Source organism: Meriones unguiculatus, chromosome 11 (genome assembly GCF_030254825.1).
Source record: "Meriones unguiculatus strain TT.TT164.6M chromosome 11, Bangor_MerUng_6.1, whole genome shotgun sequence".
Classification (NCBI taxonomy): Eukaryota; Metazoa; Chordata; class Mammalia; order Rodentia; family Muridae; genus Meriones; species Meriones unguiculatus.
Window position 1 is genome coordinate 85966330 of NC_083359.1, and position 23544 is coordinate 85989873.

Here is a 23544-nt window from a genome sequence, read left to right on the forward strand (position 1 = left end):
AGATCTCTGCAGAACATAAAGAAACTGAACTGGCTTAGTTTCCTCACGCCCACTCCTTTCAACAACCCAGCCCTGTCAACTTTTAGCCTGCAATGAGCACATTTCTGCAGAATTAGACATTCCACACCCTCACAAATCCAATGTAACATCAAGATCATGTGGGCAGGGGTAAGGAAGATGGATGGCCGCAGGGCACCACAGTTCTTTTTCCCCTTCAGAGGCTAATACATCACATATCGTCATAGCAGTCTGTGTGATTTATTTGTGTAATCAGAAGAGAACCACACTTCTTAAAATTTATTCTCTCATACAATATGTCCCTACTACAGCCTTCCCTCCCTCCACTACTCCCAGTTCCTGCCCCACTTCCCATCTTCCCCAGGTCCACCACTCCTCCATTTCCCTTCAGAAAAGAACAGATCTCCCAGTAATATCAACAGGGCATGGTGTAGCAACACGCAAGAAGGCTTGGCACAAACCCTCATGTCAAGGCTGGGTGAGGCCACCAGTAGGAGGAAAATGGTCCCAAGAGTAAGCAAAATAGTCAGAGACAGCTCTGGTTAAGAGTCCAACAAAAACCCCAAGCTATATTTGGTCCTTGTGGAGCTCCTATCCTTTCCACGTCATACTAACTCCCCTTCTTTCATATGATTCCCTGCACTCTGCCGAAGGTTTGGTTATGAGTCTTAGTATCTGCTTTGATAGATACACTGCTAGGTAGAGTCTTTCAGAGAACCTCTGCAGTAAGCTCCTGTCCTAAGTCCAATGCACATCCCAAATATATCTGGGCACAGGGGTCTTTTCTGAGGCTGACACTCCATCAAGGACCATGTATGGATATAACCTAGAACCTCTGAATGTAGCCCGTGGTAGCTCAGTAACCAATTGGTTTCCCATAGTAAGGGGAACAGGGACTATTTCTGACAGGAACTCAGTGGCAGGCTCTTTGACCTCCCCACCGCCCAACGGAGGAACAGTCCTGCTAGGCCACAGAGGAGGACTTTGCAGCCAGTCCTGAAGATACTTGATAAAACAGGATTAGATGAAAGGGTAGGAGGTCCTCCCCAATCAGTGGACTTGGAAAGGGGCAGGGAGGAGATGAGGGAGGGATGGTGGGATTTGGAGGGAATGAGGGAGCGGGATACAGCTGGGATACAGAGTTAATAAAATGTAACTGATAAGAAAAAAATAAAATTAAATTTTAAAAAAGTTAAGAAAAAAATAAATAAATAAATAAATTGAAAACAAAAACAAAACAAACAACAACAACAACAAAACCCCAAGCTAAACAACCACAGCACATATGCAGAGGACCTAGTGTAGATCCACGCAGGTTCCATGATTGCCACTTCAGTCTCTAGGAGTCCCTATTGGCTCTGTGGGTCGTGAGAGCTACATTTTCAAGATTGTATCTTTGCTCAAATTTGTAAACATAAAGTGTAATCCAGAAAATTATATTATTTGGACAAGGGATTCTGTTCGGGGTTTCCTTTCCTCAGTGTCTTCTTATTTATATGGTGTGTGTGTGTGTGTGTGTGTGTGTGTGTGTGTGTGATATGTAATCACACATATTAGAGACAGATTCTCCCTTTGGCCTGGTTGTCTAGCCAGAAAGCCTCAAAAACCCTCCTGTCTCTTTCTGGTCTGTGCGGGGATTACAAGCTCACCAGATGGTTCTGAGATCTAACTCAGGACTTCCTTATTGCATGGTAAGCTGCCTCCCAAGTCCCCGTGGCTACAATATATAGATATCATATGGACCCAGTGATCCTAAGACATCCTGGCCATTTTAGTGATGGAAGAAGAAAAAAAAGAGACATTCCCATGGCAATGACAGCATGGTCTACCTCCAACGACTCACTTAGGAAGCCACTGCTATGCTTCTATGGAAAGGCTGTTTTGAATCTACAGAGGCAGTCCTATACAGAAGATGGTGCTTTGTCTAGATCTTCCCAACTCCATAGACACACGGGCAAATCATCTTCCTTTATCTCGTCTCCCGAATTCTAGAAAGTGAGGGAAAAGATAATGTAGCTGAAGCTGAAAGTCATCACTATGGTTACCTCTGGAGCAAGAACAAGCATCTTTCAGCCAACCAGCCCCAGCCCTAACTAGGAGCTTGGCACGAATCTAACGTGATGCTCAATATATATGTGCATTATGTCATGATCATAACTGATAAAGAAAAGCTGATCACACATTTCAGAGTTAACTAGATTCTCTACCCAAAGACACCATTTGTTTTGTTCTTAACCTACAACTATCTTCGTAAACTAATTTAAGCTCTTTGCAGAATATCCATAGGGAGTCTCTAGGGTTCATCTCCCAGGACACCTCAGAGCCTCCCTGCTGTGAAGGCAAAGGCATCATGCATTCTGTCCAAACAAGAGAATAAAAGAAACTACCTCTGCCAGAGAGCGAGAAATCAGCCTTGATAGTAGCTGCTGTCAGAACTGATTGCCTCTTCACGTGACCTAGGTTATCCCTAATCTACTCACAGTCCTTGATCTGGCTGGGCTAATCTAAAAGGGGTCTACTTCCCCATCACTGCACTTCTGTGTCTCGGGTCATCAAAGCTTCAGCCGTAGAATTGTTTTCCAGTATCTCAAGAAAAATATATAATGCAAGAGCTATTGCAGCTCTTCTTAAAGTTAGCAAAATCTGTCCCGCTCCAGTTTCTGAGGAAGTTAACACAGGGAAAGAGAACACAAATCAGTGGGAAGGGTTTGTGGACTAGCTTGGAGGTCCAAGGCACCTGGCATTCTGCTTTGTGAACAGTGAGAACTCAGTACAGACACATGGTGTTATGTTAGAAAACTCTTATTTACATCTCTTCTACTTATAAAAATAATAAATACAGAGAGAGAGAGAGAGAGAGACGCCTCAGCAGTTAAGAGCACCTGTTGTCCTTGCAGTGGGCCTGAGTTTGGCTCCCAGTACTCAAGTGGCAGTAACTCCAGTTCCAGGAGCTCCAGGGCCTTCTTCTGGATTCCATGAGCACCAGGCACACAGGTAGTGGCACTACATGTATGCAAACAAAACTTACACATATAAAAATAAATAAATCTTTAAAATGCAATAAATACTTAATGGAGTATAATTGAAAAACTATGACTCACCAAGAGGACTGTGGGTAGAGGCACTTGTCACTTGCAAGCCCAATGACGTCAGTTCTATGCCTCAAACTGGTGTAAAGGTGGTAGGAGGTGCTGCTCTCCAAACCTGTTCCCTGGCCTGGCCTGCACGTGCACAGTGCGGCATACATGTCCAGATACACATCATGTGTGAGTTTTTATCTGGACTCTGTAGCCTGGGACACGCTGCTCACCTCCCTTGGTCTTTATCTGGAAACACTAGCCTTGGCGCCCCTCTTATCCCATCCTCCTACCTTTTGCAGTGAAACGTTGCCAGATTAATCCAAGTTCAATAGACACTTGTAGACAAGGACACTCAGTATTTTTTATTTCCAGGGCATCAAGATAACATATCTGTATGGTGCACTGGGACTTCTTCAGAGATGTGCAATTTTCTTTTGTTTACTGACCTTGATGTCTGTTGACAAGATAGATGGAGAAACACATCAGCAAGTTGAAAAAAAAAAAAGACTCTTAATCTTTCATCTTTACCCACAATTCTATATTCTTTCTGAAGCATACAGGTGATTATGATTAATAGTGTGCTAGTGCCATGAAATTATTTTTTCAAAGTGATATGACTCAAAATGAGCTCTTTAAATTTCTAACCACCCTAAACCTTGAAAATAATTACCTATCCCACAATTGTGTCAACTTCAACTCTGCTATGTTTTTTATGAATTCTAGTCTTGAGCATAATAAAAAATTATGAATTAAGCGACATGAATTAAGCAACGAATCCCTTTCATTTTTTTTGTTGTTAAAATGCAATACACATGTTAGAAAGCATACATACGTCAGATATAGGTGAACTGTATGATCTAAACAGGCCTGTGCAAGTAGCTTCAGATCGAAAACAAAACTTAAACCACAACATACAATTCTCTAAAAAATTGGATATTCATTATCTCCTGTATCAACCAACACACACCTATAAAACTCAAGCCTATGTCATTACACTGGTCAGCTTTCTGTCACTATGACAACATATCTGAGGAAACCAACTTGAAAATGGAAATTTTATTTGGCTCACTGTTTCAGAGGTTTTAGTCCGTGGCTATTGGGCCTGGTTTTCTGGACTTGCAATATGGCAAAACAACAAGGAGGGGCATGATCAGTGAAACCAAGCTCTCCATCTCACAGCAACAAGAATCCAAGAAAGATGGAGACCAGAACAAAATCCACTCTCCAATCTAACTATTCCTCCACCTAACTATCCATCTGTATCCTACCTCCCAGTGTTCCTACCACTTCCCAGTGGCCCATTTGATTATTCATTAGTGGACCAACTACTGATGGGATCAGAGCCCTCAAGACCCATCTCCCTACAAAAGGTGTCATCCCTGAACACAGCTGTATTAGGGACCAGGATTTTATCACTAACTCTAGCATTCCAAAGCAAGCTTTGGGAACCATTTCGGATTCACAGGAGAACAGACAGATTTATTTTGATCATATAAATATAAGTGGTAAACCAAATATGCAAATATTTACTGACAAATATCAAAGAATTGCTGGTCTGAATAGTTGCAGCCATGAGATACTTCTGCTGCTAACAATTTTTTAATAATTCCGATTCCTTGAGATTCAATACATCTTCTTTCAAATAAAGATGGCATAAAATGTATTATAATATGCTAGTAACTTAGGGAAACCTCAGTCAAAGAAGAATAGTAAGAAGAAGAACCATTAAAATAATTCAGATAATTGTGCCATTATGCTAATAATCAACTTTCCTGTTCTAGAAGTAACAACCCCAATGCTTTTATCTACTCAGGTGTCAAGTTAATGGCGCCAATGTATAAACAAGCAGGTTCTCCTCTCTGTCCATTCAATGATGGCGCTGGATAGTTTTATGTCAACTTGATCCAGCTGCAAGCAAAAGTGTAAGGGATTTTCTTGATTAGTGATTGATGAGGGAAAGCTCAGCCCATGGTGAGTGACACCACCCCTGAGTGGCTGGTCCTGGGTTCTATTTGAAAGCAGGCTGAGCAAGCCAGTGAGCAGCAGCACCCTTCCATGGCCTCCAGGTTCATGCCCTGCTTGAGTTCCTATGGTGACTTCCTTCAGTGATGCACTACAACATAGAAAAACACGAGCCAAACAAGCCCTTTCCTTGCCAACATACTTTTTGTCATGCATCGTGTTTCATGACAGCACAGCAGCTCTAACAAAGGCAGGGATGAAAACCTCAAAGCCCAGCAGAATCTTCTTCCTAAGCTAGACAGCAGCATCTCCGTCAGAAAATGGGATTCAAGCCCTAGGTTTCTCTCTTGGTTAATGTCTGTCTGAGGTCTGCAGACCACCAGAAATGGCCTGCTTATCTGAGCCATGATTACCCTGAGGTACTCAGAATATCAGCCTCACTGAGGATCTACAAAAGTTTACCAGGGTGTCCATAATTCCTTCCAACAGTAGGCCTTCCTGGTGAAGATAAAGTCACGTGAGTCTGTGATGAAGCCAACCACATATGAAATGATTCTAAATACGTACCTTACTTCAGCTGTAAGACCAACTATACAGCTCCCACTGACCTTAAAATAGACCTGAAGTTTTCTCCTAAAATATTTCAAATCTTTGGAGTTACAGAGCTGGCTAGCTGTTAAGAACACTTATTGCTCTTGCAAAAGAGTTGAATTTGGTTCTCAGCACCCATGTGGTACACATAAACTCATGTAGGCTCACACAAACACACACTTAAAAAAATTGAATGTGCCTATGAGGTAAAGTTAACCTAAGTCTCAGAAATACTTCCCTAATCAACTCTTGTTTCTATCAATACTTGTCCATTTTTTTTTTATTACTACCTCGTTGTAATCTTAATTCTGCTGGCCATATGTCCCTTCTGTGCATATTTACAGATTTGCATTGTCTCATGCAATCAAAAGTTGCAGATTAAAATTACAGACTATAGAATGAGCCTTGTGTTTATGAAGGTTATAGTCTGAAAGGCAAATTGATCGAATGACCAACCAACTTTTTTTACTTCCATAATTTCTACCTTTTCTCTCTCATTTGCTTAGGTTCAAATCTTATTCTCTATGACCCAACTGAAAATCTCATTATCCAAAGTTATGCTGGAAACAACCCAGATAACCCTCAACTGAAGAATGGATACAGAAACTATGGTACATGTACACAATGAAATGCTATTTAGCTATTTAAACAAAGACATCATGAAATTTGCAGGCAAATGGGTGAATCTGGAAAACATTACCCTGAGTGAGGTTACACAGACCCAGAAGGACAAACATGGTATATACTCACTTGTAAGCAGATATTAGCCATATGATACAGAATAACAATACTATAATCCACAGACCTAAAGAAGCTAAGTAACAAGGAGGACAATAAGGAGGATGCTTAATTCTCATTCAGAAGTACAAATAGAGCTGGAGAAATGGCTCAGAGGTCAAGAGCACTCACTGGCTGTTCTTCTAGAGGTCTCGAGTTCAATTCCCTGCAACCACATGGTAGCTCATAACCATCTATAATGAGATCTGGTGCACTTTTCTGGCTTGCAGGTAAATATGAAGGCAAAATACTGTGTATATAATAAATAAGTAAATCAGAGGAAGGAGAAGAAGAAGAAGAAGAAGAAGAAGAAGAAAAAGAAAAAGAAGAAGAAGAAGAAGAAGAAGAAGAAGAAGAAGAAGAAGAAGAAGAAGAAAAAGAAGAAGAAGAAGAAGAAGAAGAAGAAGAAGAAGAAGAAGAAGAAGAAGAAGAAGAAGAAGAAGAAGAAGAAGAAGAAGAAGTGGAAATATAATTGACACCAGAAGCTGTTGGAGAGAGGAAACAGGATGGGAGACCACCATAGATGTCCTCTGAAATTCTCCCACCTACCTGGGGATCGAAGTAGATGCTGAGACTCACAGCTAAACTTTGGGCAGAGCTCAAGCGGTCTTATATAACAGAGCGGGGGATAGAAGACCAACAAAGTCAACAAAACTGGGCCCAGGTTAGGGTCCCCTGTGGAGACTGATGTACTAACCAAAAACCGTGCATGGAGTAGACCTAGGCTCCCTGCTCAGATGTAGCCAATAGGCAGCTCCATCTTTAAGTGGGTCCCCTAGTATGGGGAGCAAGGGTTCTCTCTGACATAGACTATGTTGCATGCTCCTCAATAACTTCTCCCTAGTGGGGCAACCTTGCCAGGCCACGGAGGAAGAGGATGCAGGCAGTCCTGATGAGACATGATAGGCTGGGGTCAGTAGGTAGGGGAGGAGGGCTCCCTCTTTCTGAGGACTAGGGGAGTGGGATGGGGAAAGAAGGAGGGAGGGTGGGACAGGGAGGAGAAGAAGGAGGGCTCTACAAACAGGATGTAAAGTGAATACATTTTAAAAATAAATTTACATTAAAAGAATAACATGAATAAATTGTTAACTTTTGAGATATATTATGGTGACATAAACTATCTCTCAGAGAGTATGTGAATGATACATGGGAGTAAAATGATGTCCACTGAAATAAAAAAAAGGAGAAAACAAAACAAACAAAAAACCCAAAGTTATGCTGACCAACCCACCCATCTTACAGTGACCTGAACCTTTGCTGAGCCCCATACATCACTGACCACAGAAGTCAGAGATCTGCATGCAGACTTCCACAGGCAACTTACTGCTCGAGACAGATGTTAGCAATCGATCACAGAATTTGTCCTACCAAGGCGAAAGTAATCACAAGAGCTCAGGCAACAGAGAAAGCCAGACATTTGTTACCAACCAAGAGGAGCAGAGTCTGAAAAATGTCCTTAGTCCATTCCTCTTACTATATGATTATCAGTGTCCTTTGTCTGTTTTACCCTTCGGTCTGTGTCCACATACAGCTACTATCTAAATGAGTCATCAGAGACCATGCCTATGGTCTGTTTAGTACCTCTGATATAACAAAAGTGTTGAGTGGAGACCAGGGGAAGGTCTTGTTCTAAGAACAAATTACTAAAACAAGAACTTCCAATCTTCTGAGGATGGATAATTCCCAAAATATCTATAATTCAGGGCAGAATAAAATGAGTGGTACAAGATAGGCCTGGTAGTTGTGGAAAGCCCAAGCCTATAATTTATAACATCGTTTTTTCAGTTCTCCTATGCCCCTCTCCTCTACCCACTCTCTCCATTCAGTCCTCAGAGAAAGGGCTCCGACCACATTTAGTAAGACTAACTATTGCCTCACTCTGGCCAAGAGCTCTTTATTTCTTCATATTACAATGTGAAATTTCTTTTACCAGTCTTGTCAAAAACTCAGGCTTCGTGAGAGTGCTATGTTTATTTATTTATGTATTTTTAATCCTGAGAACCAAGTACTTGAAAGAAATAATTTAAAGAGTGTTTTGTTTCCTGGTCTCCGTACATAGTTCACTGGCTCCAGTACCTGCTGTCTAGGGAGAGAGAAAATATTACAGGAACGGAGTGCAGTAAAAAAAAAAAAAAAAAAAAAAAAAAAAAAAAATGGTTATGTCATGATGATTCACAAGCAAACAGAAACAAGGGCCAACAGCTAGACCACTCTGGTACATTTTCACAACGGAATACTACTCAGCTACTAAAAACATGAAACAAGGGCCAACAGCTAGACCACTCTGGTACATTTTCACAACGGAATACTACTCAGCTACTAAAAATATGAAATTTGCAGGCAAATAGATGGATCTAGAAAAGATCATCCTGAGTGAGATAACCCAGACCCAGAAAGACACATGTGGTATGTACTCACTCATATGTGTATATTAGCCATATAGTACAGGATAACCATATCTACAAATAACCATATCTACAACCCACAGACCCAAAGAAGGATTTTGAATCTCACTCAGAAGGGGAAATAAAATAGACTTGGAAGTGGATGAAGAGAGGGGAGTGGGTGGGAGAGGGTGTGGGGAAGGGAGCAAGGGCAGGGATCAGTTGTGGGGAGAGCAGGGGAGAGGACAGGAAGAGAAAGGGAAACCAATGGGGAGGGCATCTCTGAGACAAGCTGGAGACCTGCCACAGGGTAGGTTCCTGGGAGTACTTGGGGTGGCTCTAGCTGAGACTCCTAGCAGCGGGGTACACGGAGACTGGATTAGCCACCTTCTAGCCAGGCAGGACTTCCAGTGGAGGGAGGGGGACACCAACTCAGCCACAAAACCTTCAACCCCAAATTTACTCTGCCTCCAAGATGTACGATAAAGATGGGGCAGAGACTGAGGGAATGGGCAACCAATGACTGGTCCAACTTGAGACTCACCCTATGGGAGAGAGTCAGCTCCTAACACTATTAAATGATAGCCTGCTATGCTTGCAGACAGGAGCCTAGCATAACTGTCCCCTGAGAGGCTCCGCTCAGAAGCGGATCAAAACAGATGTGAGACCCACAGCCAAACATTAGGCAGAGCTAAGGAGTCTTGTGGAAGAATTGGGATGGGGGTAGAGGATAGAGGGGACAAGAACTCCACTAGAAGTCCAACAGAGGCAACTAACCTCTCACAGAGACTGAAGCACCAACCAAAAAGCATGCACGGACTGGACCTGCGCCCCCTACACATATGTTGCTGATGGGCAGCTTGGTCTTCATGTAGGTCCCCTAGCAAGTGGAGCAGGTTGGAGAGGAGGTGGTCTCTCTGACATGGACTCTGTTTCCTGCTTTTGGATCACTTTACCCTAGCTTGGCTGCCTTGTCTGGCCTCAGTGGGAGAAGATGAGCTTAGCCCTGATTCGGGGTAAATTGGTAGCAGGAGGTGAAGGGCTGAAGATCCACTTTTCTGAAGAGAAGGGGAGGGGAAAAATAGGGAGAAGGTGGAAAGGTGGGACCAGGAGAAGAGGAGGGAGGGGACTTTGAGTGGGCTGTAAAGTGAATAAATAAATAAATTTTTTATAAAGAAAAAAAAAAAAAACAGGGATCAGGGCACCCTTTTTAGTTCTGAGCATCTCCCAATGTCATCATATTAGAAGTTCATCAAGGGGTTAATCCATTCATCGAGTCAGAAACCTCTGAGTGCAATCACCTCCCCAAAACCTACCAACTGACAACCAAGTCTTCCATAATGAGCCTGTGGAGGGCAGATCACAGTCAAAGAGAAAGATGATTTTGTACAGCCTCAATAATTATGCTGGCAACGCGGTTTGACAGGAATTCAAGACACATGCCCTGCCTTTCACCCTCAGGTCTCCCTGTCTCCATTCTAATGTATACTACCTCCCAGGGGGAAAAAGTCCCTCCTTCCCATCATCAAACCCCACCTTCCTGTCCTACCCCAGCATTCCTGATGGCTGCTCCAAACCTTTGCTTTCACCTCATTTCTCTTTTCTCTCTTTACAGATTCATCTCTTGGCTCCTGTTTGCCTCCCACTGCTGTATGACAAATCCCTTCTAAAATAACACCGGTGACTCACCAGAGGATGCTTTTTTCCATTTATATGTCCCTTTCTGCCAACCCCCAAAGGGCATGAAGAGCTTCATAGATATTCAGTCTTTTTCTAACCCCCTTCTTCTAAAAAGGGTTGCCTGTCACCGGCGAATAAAAGCATAGCTTGGGCTTTGTCTGAGTTACTTGCACATCAAGCTGATATAGCAGTATTTGACTCTTCCTTCTTGTCTTTCTCTCCTGGCAATCATACCTTCCAATCAGAAGGTATGATCAGAATCAGAAATTAGACCAAAATCTTGCCAACTAAATGTGTTGTTTCTTTTTTTTTAATTTTTATTTTTTTCTTCACAACTTATTCATTATATATCCTGATTGAAGCCCCCCTCAACTCCCCCAGGCCCACCCTCCCTCTTTCTTCCTTTCATCCCCTTCCCCTAGTCCACTGAAAGGGGGAGTTCTCCACTGTTGCCATCTGCCCATAGCTTGTCAAGTCTCATCAGCACTGCTTGGATCCTCTTCCTCCATGGCCTGGCAAGGCTGCATCATCAGGGGCCAGTGATCAGAGATCAGTCAGCTGAGTTCATGATAGAGGCAGCCCCTGCTCCCCTCCCTCAGAGATCCACATGGAAACTGAGCTGCCAATCCGAGGTGCCACATCTGAGCAGGGGTCTAGGTCCTTTCCATGCATGGTCCTCCGTTGGTGCATCAGTCTGTGCAGGATCCCCTGGGCTCAGATCTTTTAGTTTTGTTGGTCTCCCTGTGGGGCTCCTGTCCCCTCCATGTCCCTCTAATCCCACCCCTCTCTTCCTCCATAAGAATCCTTGTGCTCTGCCCAAAGTTTAGCCCTGAATATCAGCATCTGCTTCTGTCCCCTGTTGAGTGAATCTTTTCAGTGGACTCTCTATCATAGGCTCCCATCCTGTTTCCTCTCTTCCACCACTTTTGGTATCTATCCTGTTTGCCATTCTGAATGAGATTTAAGCATCCTCCCTAGGGCCCTCCTTAGTGTTTAGCTTTTTTAGGTCTGTAGTTGGTTGTCCTATATTATACAGCTAATATTCACTTATTAGTGAATAATAATGCCTGTCTTTCTGTTTTTGTGTTACCTCGTTCAGGATGATCTCTTCTAGTTCCATCCATTTGCCTACAAATTTCATGATTTCCTTGTTTTTAATAGCTGAGTAGTATGCATTGTTTATTGACCAACTGAGAACCTCAGAGTAGACTCAGTTTATCTACCAAGTTCATTTCAGACCATTGCCGCCCATATTCCTATGCCTCTCCAAGCTCTAACTCAGGTCAATGCACTGATCACTTACCTGGTCCCCACTGTCCTTAACCATTTCCCATGATCCTCTAAGTCAGTGATTCTCAACCTTCCCAATGCTGCAACCCTTTAATACACTTCTTCATGTTGTGGTGACCTCTTAACCAAAAAAAAAAAAAAAAAAAAAAATTTACTTTCATTGCTACTTAATAACTGTAAATTTGCTACTGCTATGAACTGTAATTGAAATATCTGTGTTTTCTGACAGTCTTAGGTGACTGCTGGGAAAGGGTCATTCCACCCTAAGGAGTCACGACCCAGCCTGACTATTTTAAACTTGGATGTATCACATTGTCCTCTCCGTGTCCCCCACCCTCCATTAAATTTGCCCTTGCCTTTGTTCTCACCCTGGTGCTTGGGATCTTTCAAATCCAATTTCAAGCTACTCTTCCTCTCTGAGCTCTCCAACCCTCTCACCCATAAACAGTCTCCCTCAGGTGCCTCTACGATTTCTTTATTGCAGTTCCTCTGGCAAGAGCATCTACTCTGCCATTTAGTCCTGGCAAGTTTCTTTTTGGGCTTAAAGGGGCAATTCTTATGTTAGCTTCTCTGCTGAACTTTTAAAAAATCTAAGAGTGTATTTAAGTGCAGCCATCAAACCACTTCCTATAAGTTATTAATTTATAGAACTTACCTATGTCATTTTCTCAGCAATAAAATCCGACTCATAACCCCAGTTCCTGACTTGGGTCTAGCTCTTCCCTTTTTGGTGTTTCAACCATTCAGAATTGGGTATTTATTAGATAGATGTGTATATGCATGTATGTGTATGATAGTTTATTACAAAAACTTATTGGAATTCTATCATGTTCAGATATTATACCATGTATTAGGTAGACATCAAGTTCAAAGACCCAAGTTCAACTACTAAGACAAATCAAATAAATTGATACTTCGGGGACATATAAACAATAATAGAGATAAGCCCAGGGGTTGACCAGGCACTTGGGTGGGACTTCATCTGGACAGATGTCTGGAACACCTGACTGGGAATGACTTTGATGCCTGTCATGGGTTTTGTGACAGCTGAGTAGATCCTATTCATACATACTTCTCAGGAGCTCAACAAATACTTGGGAATTTAGTAAATCAAAACTGGCTTGGGTTAGGATTCTCTATATGGACCACAATGTTGGGCTTACTCCTTCTCATTCCTGACTGCCACTTCCTGCAGGCAGTTAGCGATTTTGGTCTGCAGATCTGATCTTAGCCCAGCCAGGAAATAATGGAAATCTTAAGATAAATGCCATAAATCTGATTTTTCTTGTAGCCTGGTCCTGGTTCTCAACATCCGAGAAAACTGGAGAGGAGTTGTTAACCTGGACACTTGGCCTGGGTAGCTGAGCCCACCAGGTCAAGTTCAAAGGTCGCTAAGTCCAGAGTGACCTGCTACTGTCTTCTCAGCCCTCATCTTGCTCTCCATGCTACACTTTTCACCAAAACAACAGGTAGAATCCCCGCACAGACTTTTAAATGAAGCACATACTCATTGGTGTGGGAGACAGGGCCTTCCTATGTCTCCAACGTTTCTCCAGCTTCCCCTTTACCCCTTTACTCCTTTGTTTGCTATGTAGCCTCCATTTTGTTTCTCAGATATAGTAAATACTTTTTGCACTTCTGTTGGGGTGATCTTTTTGTGCACTGTGTAAAGGCTGCCTCAGTATATTCAGTTTTTGATTGCTAAACCAGCAGAGAGCTGGGTACTGTCTGAACTTCAGTATTGCTATCCTTTTTTTTTTCATTTCTTTATTTATTTAATCACTTTATAGCCAGATCCCAGCCTTCTCCCTTGTTTTCTCCCCAATTCCACCTTCATGCCCCCTCCCATTGTTCCCCTCTCTCCTTCCCAGAGAAGGAGAGACCCCAAGGGGTACCAACCTACCCTGGCACCTCAAATCATGGCAGGACTAAGCACATTCCCTCCCACTGAGGCAGATAAGGCAGCAGTGCAGCTAGGGGAAAGAGATCTAAAGACAGGCAACAGAGTCAGAGACAGCTTTACTCCCACTGGTAGAGGACCTTTATGATAAGCAAGCTGCACATCGGCTATATACGTGTAGGGGGTCTAGGTGGCTCAGTCTCTGTGAGTCCCATGGCCCAGATTAGTTTACTCCATGGGTCTTCTTGTGGTATCCTTGACCCCTACAGCTCCCTCTATCCTTCTTTCCACTCTTTCACAGCAGTCCCCTAGCTTGGCCTATTACTAGGGAATGGGTCTCGGTTTCCATCAGCTGCTGGATGAAGCTTCTCAGAAGACAGTTATGCTAGTCTACTGTCTTCAAGCATAGTTTAAGGATAAAGATGGAGCAGAGGTTGAGGGAATGACAAACCAATGACTGGCCCAATTTGGGACCCACCCCATGGGGAAAAGCCAGCCTCTGACACCAATGGTGCTCTGCTATTGTTAGTCATATGGCTCATCACCTGCCTCATATTTTGTAAACACCTTCCCTTACCTTTTGATTGGCTTAATAAAGAGCTGACAACCAATAGCTAGGCAGGAGGGGGAAGGTGGGAATTCTGGGCTGAGAGAGGGTCTCTGTGAGAATTCACCAGTATGACACTAAGAGAGAACAGGTGCCAAGACACTGGGAGAAAGGAAACAGGCCATGAGGGAGGACATAGGCCGGGAATTGTCAGGTTAGAATAACTGAGAATCTGCTCAGCTATAGTTCCTAAGCTTTTATAAATAATAATAGGTCTCTGTGTCTTTATTCATCCAGGGGTGAGTCCAAGAAAGCCCCGCTATGCCCTTCTTTAGTACATCAAGGTCTTTTTCCCCAGCAATCTTTTATATATCCTGCTTGCGTCCCTCGCCTGGTATATGTGCTGGAACCGGACAACTCTGACTCATCCTTCTGGTCTTGGATTATTTTCAAGATAAAAGCTGGCCTGACCTTCCATACGTGCTAAGACCTAAACAAATTTGCCCCTATGCACCCAAGGCTCTGCACGCCCTAGAAGCTCACCCATTAACCTGCATCCATGTGTGTTATCCCCACTGCAAGATTCCTGCAGCTGTAGAACCAAAGACAAGATGTCTGGTTTCGCCTCTGCATTGCTGTGTTCTGCAAAGCCCTGGCAATGCACAGGCTGGATGGGTAGGTGAAAGAAGCTTTCAATTCCTGAGTAAAGGAAAAGGGAATAATTCATCAGAATGAAAAGGGACTCTTTCTACTCCACGCTGGATTTTCAGCTCTGGTACAGTAAGCCCCTCAGTAAGTGGTTATTTAATAAATTAATTATAAAGTGAGTAAGGGGGGTTACATAAGAATACTGTGTCTACTTGAGTCACCTGATCATCCTCATATAGTAAATTCCTAGGGGAACTGACTTCTGAAGAGGATACAGTACAGCAGTTCAAACATAGAGCCCCATTTCCAACTGTTTAATCTGAATTCTTCCTGTCAATGATCAATGGCCTCTAAGAAAGCTAATGAATCTGTTTTCATGTCTGCTCTCTTGTCTTTAGCTGAGATTTGTCATGTGATCAGGTGAGGCAGCATTAGCTAAGCAAGAAAGCATTCTCCATTACTTAATCAAAGCAAGATATTTCTTAAGAAGAATTCTTTAAAACTGAGAAATCAAATACTATGTGGTCCTTAGGGTCAGGGAGTGACTTGGAAAGCACAGTTTATAATTAAATAATAAAATCAGGGGTCGAGAGATGGCCCGGTGCTGTAGATACTCACTGTTCTTGCCCAGGGCCCAGGCTCATTTACCAGCACGCACACCAGAGGTCTCACTACTGCCTATAACTGCTCTTCCGGGAGCTCTGATGCCCTCTGACCTCCCTGGGCGTCTGCACACATGTGGTGCACATAGACTCACAAAGGCAAATATACATAAATCTATAATAAATCAATAAATTTTTAAAAAAAAAAATCAAGCAGTCACTGTGCTCACCCTCTGTGTCTTTGTTAGTTCTCCACCTCCTATGGAAGGTATTGCTATGTCTGAAGCTCTTTTCGTCTTTAACATATCTTTGAAAATCACTGTGGACAAATGGCAATGGGGTGACATTTTGGTGGTTTCTGCCCTGGTTCTCTGTGTAGACAGGAGTGAACTGACTCAACAAGATGCCCTCAGCGAATGTCCGTACATTCTTAATATTGCTCAGTGTCTCCTCAGGAATTCTTCAACTCAACTATAAGGATAAGGCCAGTTCTTGCTCTTCAGACAGCTTAATAAACAGGTGTGTGTCATCAGCTTCTTGGACACTAGAACCATAAAATGAAGTAAAAAACAGCCCCATTTAACAAGAACTCAAGAAAGCATAAGTTTGGAGTACTGAGTAACCTGACAAATATTCAAATAAAAATGTACTGTAAATTGTGTTTTCACTGAGAGAGTTTCCACATGACAATGTTTGGGAGTGTTGAGAGCCCACAGGTAGTAATTCGGAGCTTAGACAAGGGTAACTAGAGTGATGATAATAATAGAATTCATCCTCAGGTAGTGAGATGATTGCCTAATTCACAATGCATTGACTTTTACTTGAACAACCTACCAAGAGGTAAGAAACTTGGCTTGCAGTTGAGCCTGAGCAGGGCCACTTTTCGAGCTATTATTGCTCAGAATGGGAATGTAAGGACAGATGGATGATCTCTCACTGCTTTTATAAATAATACTCTACCATGAAACTGAAATAGATCATGAGTTGTCACTGGTAGAGTTACAATTTGTAACTCATTTTTGAAGAACAGACTGAAACTTAAGAGTGATGAAGGCAGCTTTCATCTCTCATAAACACCGGTCTAAAGGTCTCCCATTTTGGAGACCAAAGGTACAAGAAACAGAGAGGGGAGGGTACGAAGAGAGAGAGATCCATGAGACAGAAATAAAACAAATGATATGTTACCTCTCAAATATAAATCAAATATAAATATTTATTACTTATAACACTTAAAATGAGTATGAATGCCATTAAAAATAAAGATAACTTTATTCATGCAACACTTTCATTAAAGGTAAGTCTAGCATAATTAGTCCATGAGCTTGTGAACGGAGATGAGCTGCTTGGCTGGTGAGGCGGCACTGTCCTGGAGGCAATTACCCAGACAGAAACATAGCTGTGCTGGTGGACCGCTGGACTCTTGTGGGAACAGTCTTAGCCATGCTCTTTTTGACACTGGACCTGCCATCAATGCTTATCACTGCTTCTTGTACCCATTTGGCTTTTGGATCAGCACAGAATTTTAGTCCTTTTTTGGTGATAAAACTATAATGTAAGAAAAAGATAATGTTAGGCATATTTTCCAAGGAAGCAGAATGCATACATAAGTTAGCAGAACTACCATCCATGAGCACCTTCCTTTTGCTGTCTTCTTTAGCAAAGGAGGGAAATTTCCAGGTGATAGCCAACTCTTGGTGACTGTAATTCACCAGGACACCAAATACTGGAGCTAATTTCTTAGGACTATTTAGTTCAACTGTCCCATATCCCCTTCCTCTTCCAACCTAAAACTACTCATCTCTTTGAGGGAATTGGAGATTATTACATGAATTTCTAATAGGGATACTCGGTAAGTATGCATCAGAGAAAGAAAGAGGGGTTCTGGAAGACAGCGGTACCATGTAAGCAAGTTCTGGATGTGCCCTTTTGAAGTGTCCAGCATAGGAGATGTGCCACTCTACATAGTAAGTATCTTGTATTAGTGTGGCTATTTAGGCAAGTCCTAGCCTGCGTTGGGCATCAGAACCGGACACGGTGCCCATCTATTTTCTATGCAGACTCATCAATTGAGCAAAAGAAAAAAAAGGGTTGTATTCTTTTTGTTCAATAATTATCATTAGGTGGGATAGTCGGAAGACAAGATTAATGCAGATGGAATGGGCCATTGGCTACGCTGAGCTCTCCTCCATGTTGGTCCATTTCTCTTGAGGAGAGCAGCTACTCTATTTCTAGACAGAAAGCGCAGCTCCGGCACTCACATTATCGCCTTCATCATGCCTTCCTTGATGGTATAGGTCTTGATTTTTTGAAGTGGCAGCGGCCTGGTTTTGAATGTCACACAGGTAGTCTTTTCTAGGACTTCAGTCCCCACACCTAAAAAAGAAAAAGAACACATAAATGAAACTGTAACTGAATGAGTATTAAGTTCAGAGTCACTTATTCAAATACTCTGAAAGGCGAAAGGAGCATAAAACTAGTCGCTTCTTTGGGGAAGGAAGAATTCACATCGGCACCCGAGCCTCTTGTGTGTTATAGACTGTTGTGTTCGGCTAATTTTAAGTCATTGGCATTGTATCAGGAATTTCATAGTAAAACCAACAAGGTGGTCCAGGATGGTGGTGCATCGCTTTAATCCTGGCATCGAGGGTCAGAGGCGAGTGACCCTCTGTGAGTCTGGACCAGCCTGATCTATAGAGTGAGTTTGGGGCCTGCCAAGACTGCATAAGTGAGATATTGTCTCATTTATAAAAAGTAACAATATAAGTATTAACAAGGTGGTATCCAGCTTGGTGTATTTTCATTAAGATTGCTATGGCAGCAGAATTCCCAGGGACACTCTCAAGAGCTACTCACTTAGGTGTCCCTTTGTATCCCGAATGCCAAAGGCACTAATTCAAATGGGCATCGACCCTGTTTTATGGAGTACATGTTACAGTGAGATAGACACGAAAGTAGAGAAGCAGAGGAGATTGTTTCAAATACTAGTTGTGCTGTAAATTAGATAAGAGACTTATGTGATAGTGATTTGAGCAAGCAAACATTCAAGGGGAGAACGCAGTTCTTTTTTTTTTTTGTCTGAACAAATAGACCTGTTCCTCAGGTTTTGCCCTCAAAGGGATGGACCACGGCAGGCAGTTGGATTATTTGGCTTACAACATTACCTTCCATTGCACAAGGAAGCATATCCTAGCAAAGTCGATGAGATTAAGGAGTTGGTAAAAATCTAAGTAAGCAAAGTGTCTGAGTGCTAATTCCCTCCCCAGCGGTAGCTACTGCTAGGTGCTTCGCAGCTGCAGAAGGTCTCATCGGCACTGATAACGATCAAGCTTGAACCATAGTGTCGGTGCCACAGGAAGCCACTTGTCCACAGTGTGAAACTACGAGCTGTCCACTCACACCCACTTCTTCGTGGCTGCTCTCCTTCCTTCTCAATGCCACCCTGTGCATTCCCGACCCTGCCACTGTCGTCTTAGGCTGCACTCCTCCGCACTCAATAGGGAGAGAAAATCTGGCCTCCTTTATCTTTCCTTTGCTACGTAAGAACAGTATTTCTGTTGAGTGTACATGGTTGCCCAAGGCCAGCAAAACATTACCGTCCTCTACATCTGAAAACCTGCTGTTTCTCAGCAATGCCAGATACTCTATTAAAGCGTTTGTTTGCAGAATTCAGTCAGAGCAAAGATTTCTTTTTTGCCCTGCTTGACACACACTAAAACACCACCAAGGTTTACACCACAAGGTTTAAACTCCTGAGTAGAAAACTTGGGGAACTGAGAGAAGACCACAGTTCTCCCTGGCCCGCCCTGCCCTGGGCTGAGAGCCCAACTAGATAGTACACCTACCAGCTGGACTAAATGCCACTGCTTAATGCCACATTTAGCAACATGAGACCTAATTGAATATTCCTGGAGTCTTTTTCTTCATCAATATTTCTTCTCTTACCCAATGTCAAGGATGTCCAGACAGTCCTTTACTCCCCCTATGCCCTTGTAGACTTTATGATAAAGTTACGGTATTGCAGTCTTAAGAGTATAGAACAGAATACAAATGGGTCTATAAATTAACTCTAGCCATAGGAAAAGGTGACCCTTTAGGAAACACTGCCTGAGCATTCAGCTAAGGCACAGCACTTCTGCATCTCTCCTGAGCATGCCTTCCAGGTTTATTTGTCAATAGAATGCAGATAAACTATGACACTCAGTATGAAAGGCTGTTTTACGAGCTCAAGAAGTCTATCATAAATGATAATATTCACAGCAATATTGAGAAACTCCTCTACTTAGTTGAGAAGTATATTGATTTTTCTGATAAGACTATGAGTTTCTGGTCATTTTGTTTGTTTGTTCAACTTTTTCCGGTAGAAAACATTGATTTGCTTCTGAACATAGGTCTTTGAGCTCATTTCCCACTGTGATGAAACTCAGAGTCTAAGAATTTATCAAATCAATATTAAGTAAACAAACGCATGCAACCCATTTATAATCATTGCCAGAATTAATAAAAATATCATCATAAGGATATTTAATGTGCTAAAATAGTCATCAGTAAAAAAATCGGATTGAGTCCATTTTAATTCCAGATCACAGTGCTGAATGCATAGACAGAATATAAAATTCAGCTTTAAATAAATAAGCGTAAGTCCAGAATGGCTGAAAGTTAAAGTTAGCATTCCTGTTCTGCGTATGGGAAGCTTGGGGCTTACCTGGAGGAAGCACTCCAGTCTAACCAAAACCCAAATCAAACCTAGTATATGAGCCCAACTGTTCTTTATCCTATCACCAGCCGCTGGCCTTACCTTCCACAATGCATATGGAGAGGCAGCAGACTCCCAGGAAAGTCAGAAGGAGAAGTCTCATGGCTGAGGTCTTCCTGAGCTCAAGACGAATGTGGACCAGACTCCCCACCAGCCTCTTTTATTTCCCCCACTGGTCAGCACACTTCCTGTGTTGAGAGGGGGCTTTCGGGGTAGGTGCGGAATCATGGAAAGTCTTTGCAATGATGATGCTTTTTTTTTTTTTTTTTTTTTTTAGTTAAACACAAGTTCCTCTGCAGGGTTTGTACCAACATGAGACCTTGTGGCCTTTTCCTCTCCCCATGTGGTTAATGTGTCAGTGAAACTGTATGCATGAGACAAAAAGTAGTTGTCTCCTTTGCAGCTCTAAGTCACATCTTCCGTCCCAAAGGCCAGTCAGTGTCATGGCTCAGTGTGATAACCGAGCAAAGGAAACGAGGTGATGTGGTCACTGTGGTCCATGCCACCTGCCTCCTGCGACAGATGGCTTCTACAGCCACACATCAGCCCCCACGCACCTGCCCAACAACCCGAGAAAGCAAGAGAGCTCCGCTGCTATTCTGGCTTCTCCTTCCTTTCCAGCTCATTCCTAGCCTCTACCCTTACTCAGTTTACACCCATTTCTTCAAACCACAGAGGGAGGAACCATAGCATTTCTCTATGCATGTTTGCTGTTCGAGGGAAACACACAGATAGTTACGCTTATTGAACAGCTGCTCTACAATCTTATTAAACAAAATCATGAGAGAATGATCGCATCTCTCAAGGGGCTGGAGAGATGGATTCTTGGTGAAGAGTGCTTGCTGCTTGTTCGGGGATCAGAGTTTCATTCCCAGCACCCAGGTCATGCTCTTCACACCCACTTAGAACTCCAGGGAATCTGATTCCCTCTTCTGACCTGCATGAGTGCCTGAACACAGGTGCAGGTAGACTCACACACAGACAAATAAAATGAAAATTCCAGTAGAATTCCTTTACTGGTATTAAAATGTTTACACAATTATGACCATTACAATTGCTGTCTTGGCATTAAATTAAATAGCTCCTCATCTTTCTTCTGATTGCTCTGTTCTACTTTGAGCAAGCACACACACATTAAACACTCTATCCTGTTACTGTGACATAGATATACTGATAAAGTTATTTTTCAGTAATATAATCTAGTCTGAGTCCGTTAATAATTTGGAAGATAAATACTTGGTGAAACCATATCACTGTACTTATAGTTCATGTTATCTTTGTATAATCTTCCCAAAATACAGTTCTCATTTGCAGTGTCTCCAGCAGAATATGAAAATATCAGTTATACTAACCTTTCTAGTACTGCATTCTGGTTTTATTTCTTATTTTATATAGCCATCAATAAAATATGTTTATTGCTAGTGTGTGTACTAAAAGACTTTCCTAGAAATACAGTAATGAATTTATCTTTTCATGAACATCATAAATTAATCTCTAAGAAATTTTTCATCGATGGCATTTAATCTAGCCAGACTTCACTCTGATCTTTGAGAATATATTTCACACTATTTCCACAATTGTACCATTAAAACTCTGAGCACATTTACCATTCAAACTGCTGCTTCTCCTTCATATGGACTATTGAGAGCTCTGTTCCAGATTCCGAATACAAGCACTCAGGGGTCATCTTAGACTCACATAAGAAAGTCTCACATGTTGTTAATAGGAACAGTGGTTAGTATGACCATTATGAAGAACAATCCGGTGTCTCTCAGAAAACGTAAAAATGAAATGACTGAGCTAGGTGGTGGTGGCCCACACTTTTAGTCCCAACACTCAGGAGGCTGAGGCAGACACAGGCAGTTCTCTGAGTTTGAAGCCAGCTTGGTCTATAAAGAGAGTTCCAGGACAGCCGAGTCTACACAGAGAAACCCTGTCTCAAAAAAAACCAAGATAGATAGATAGATAGATAGATAGATAGATAGATAGATAGATAGAGCTAGTACATAATCATTATAGAAAACACGGTGTGGGCCACCCCCCTCTGAAAACTTAGAAATAAAACTACTATGTGATCCTTCAATCCCACCACTCTCAAAAGAAAGAAAAACATTATGTGAGGGAGGATCTGCACTTATTTTATCTGCACAGCATTTATTTTGGCGTTATCAGCAGTAACCAAGGCATGGACTCAACCTCAATATCTGTCAATACATGAACTGATCCTGAAAATAAGCTAAATGAACCAACAATGTATTATGTTAAGTAACATAAGCCATACACAGAAAGACAAATACTCCATGACCTCACCCACAGGTTGGATGGATGTGTGTGTGTGTGTGTGTGTGTGTGTGTGTGTGTGTGTGTGTTAATCAAATAGAAACAGGGTAGAATGATGGTTAATAAGGATCAAGAAGTACTGGAGTGACAGTAATCATAGGACATCCAATATCAGTTGACAGGAGAAATAGTTTCAGGCAATCTATTGTGCAGTGTGATGAGCACAGTGACAGGATATTGTATTCTTGAAAAATCCTGAGGCTGAATAGAAAATGTTCCTTCATAAAAATAACTGTATGAGGTAATACATATCTTAATCAACTTATGTAGTCAGTCCAAAAAAAAGTACATATACTTAAAAACCATGTTGCATATGACAAATACACGCAGCTGTAGTTTTCATTTTTAAAACATAAAAAAAGGTAAATAAAGCTGGAAACAAAGTGCAGAGGTTATTCTGTGGCTTGACACTTTTTAAGATAAGAATAGACAATGTACAGCATAATGCAGCCATGACCATTCAGGCCTTTACAGCCATTGAAGCAGGACAGTCTCCCCAAGCATGGATGGCTACCATAAAAAGCTAAAATGTTACGCTCAGGATGTGAGGCTAAGCACTGCACTCAGGGTCAGCCGCTTTCGACCCAGAGAAGAGCATGTCTGATTGCATGCAGGTTGATGCCCCAGGTCCCGCCTCTGAGAAAAAGGTATCGGTTGGGTCTGATGCTCTTTGGGTGGATGACACCTAAATGAACATCAGTACAAAGTCCCAATTTATTTCTAATATCAGAGATCAGACCTCTACTCTTGCCTGATGCGTCTAAAACAAAAAGGGGGAACTGTAGAGAGCTGCGGGATGCTGTGCCTTAAAGATGGAGCTGGTTTCCGCCTTCCACCTTCCCGATGGTGAGTGCTCTCTGTCACGAACAATTCCACATTTGGCTAAGGCCGAAGATCTGGCTTGCTTCCATGTATGTGGACCTATCTGCATTGCCCACGTGGCACGCTGGGGTTGGCTACCCAGAGGCTATT

General features: G+C 42.4%; 1 protein-coding gene across 1 annotated transcript; it reads right to left on the bottom strand.

The window, feature by feature from the left end:
• Positions 1 to 16674: 16674 nt before the first annotated feature.
• On the bottom strand, positions 16675 to 20417 carry LOC110539587 (lymphotactin-like). The gene is made up of 3 exons (XM_021626463.2): positions 20275 to 20417; positions 17738 to 17852; positions 16675 to 17024 (listed from the first exon to the last, which is right to left on the bottom strand). Exons 1-3 carry the CDS (start codon positions 20333 to 20335, stop codon positions 16856 to 16858), a joined length of 345 nt encoding a protein of 114 aa, XP_021482138.1. The 5' UTR covers positions 20336 to 20417; the 3' UTR covers positions 16675 to 16855.
• Positions 20418 to 23544: the final 3127 nt, after the last annotated feature.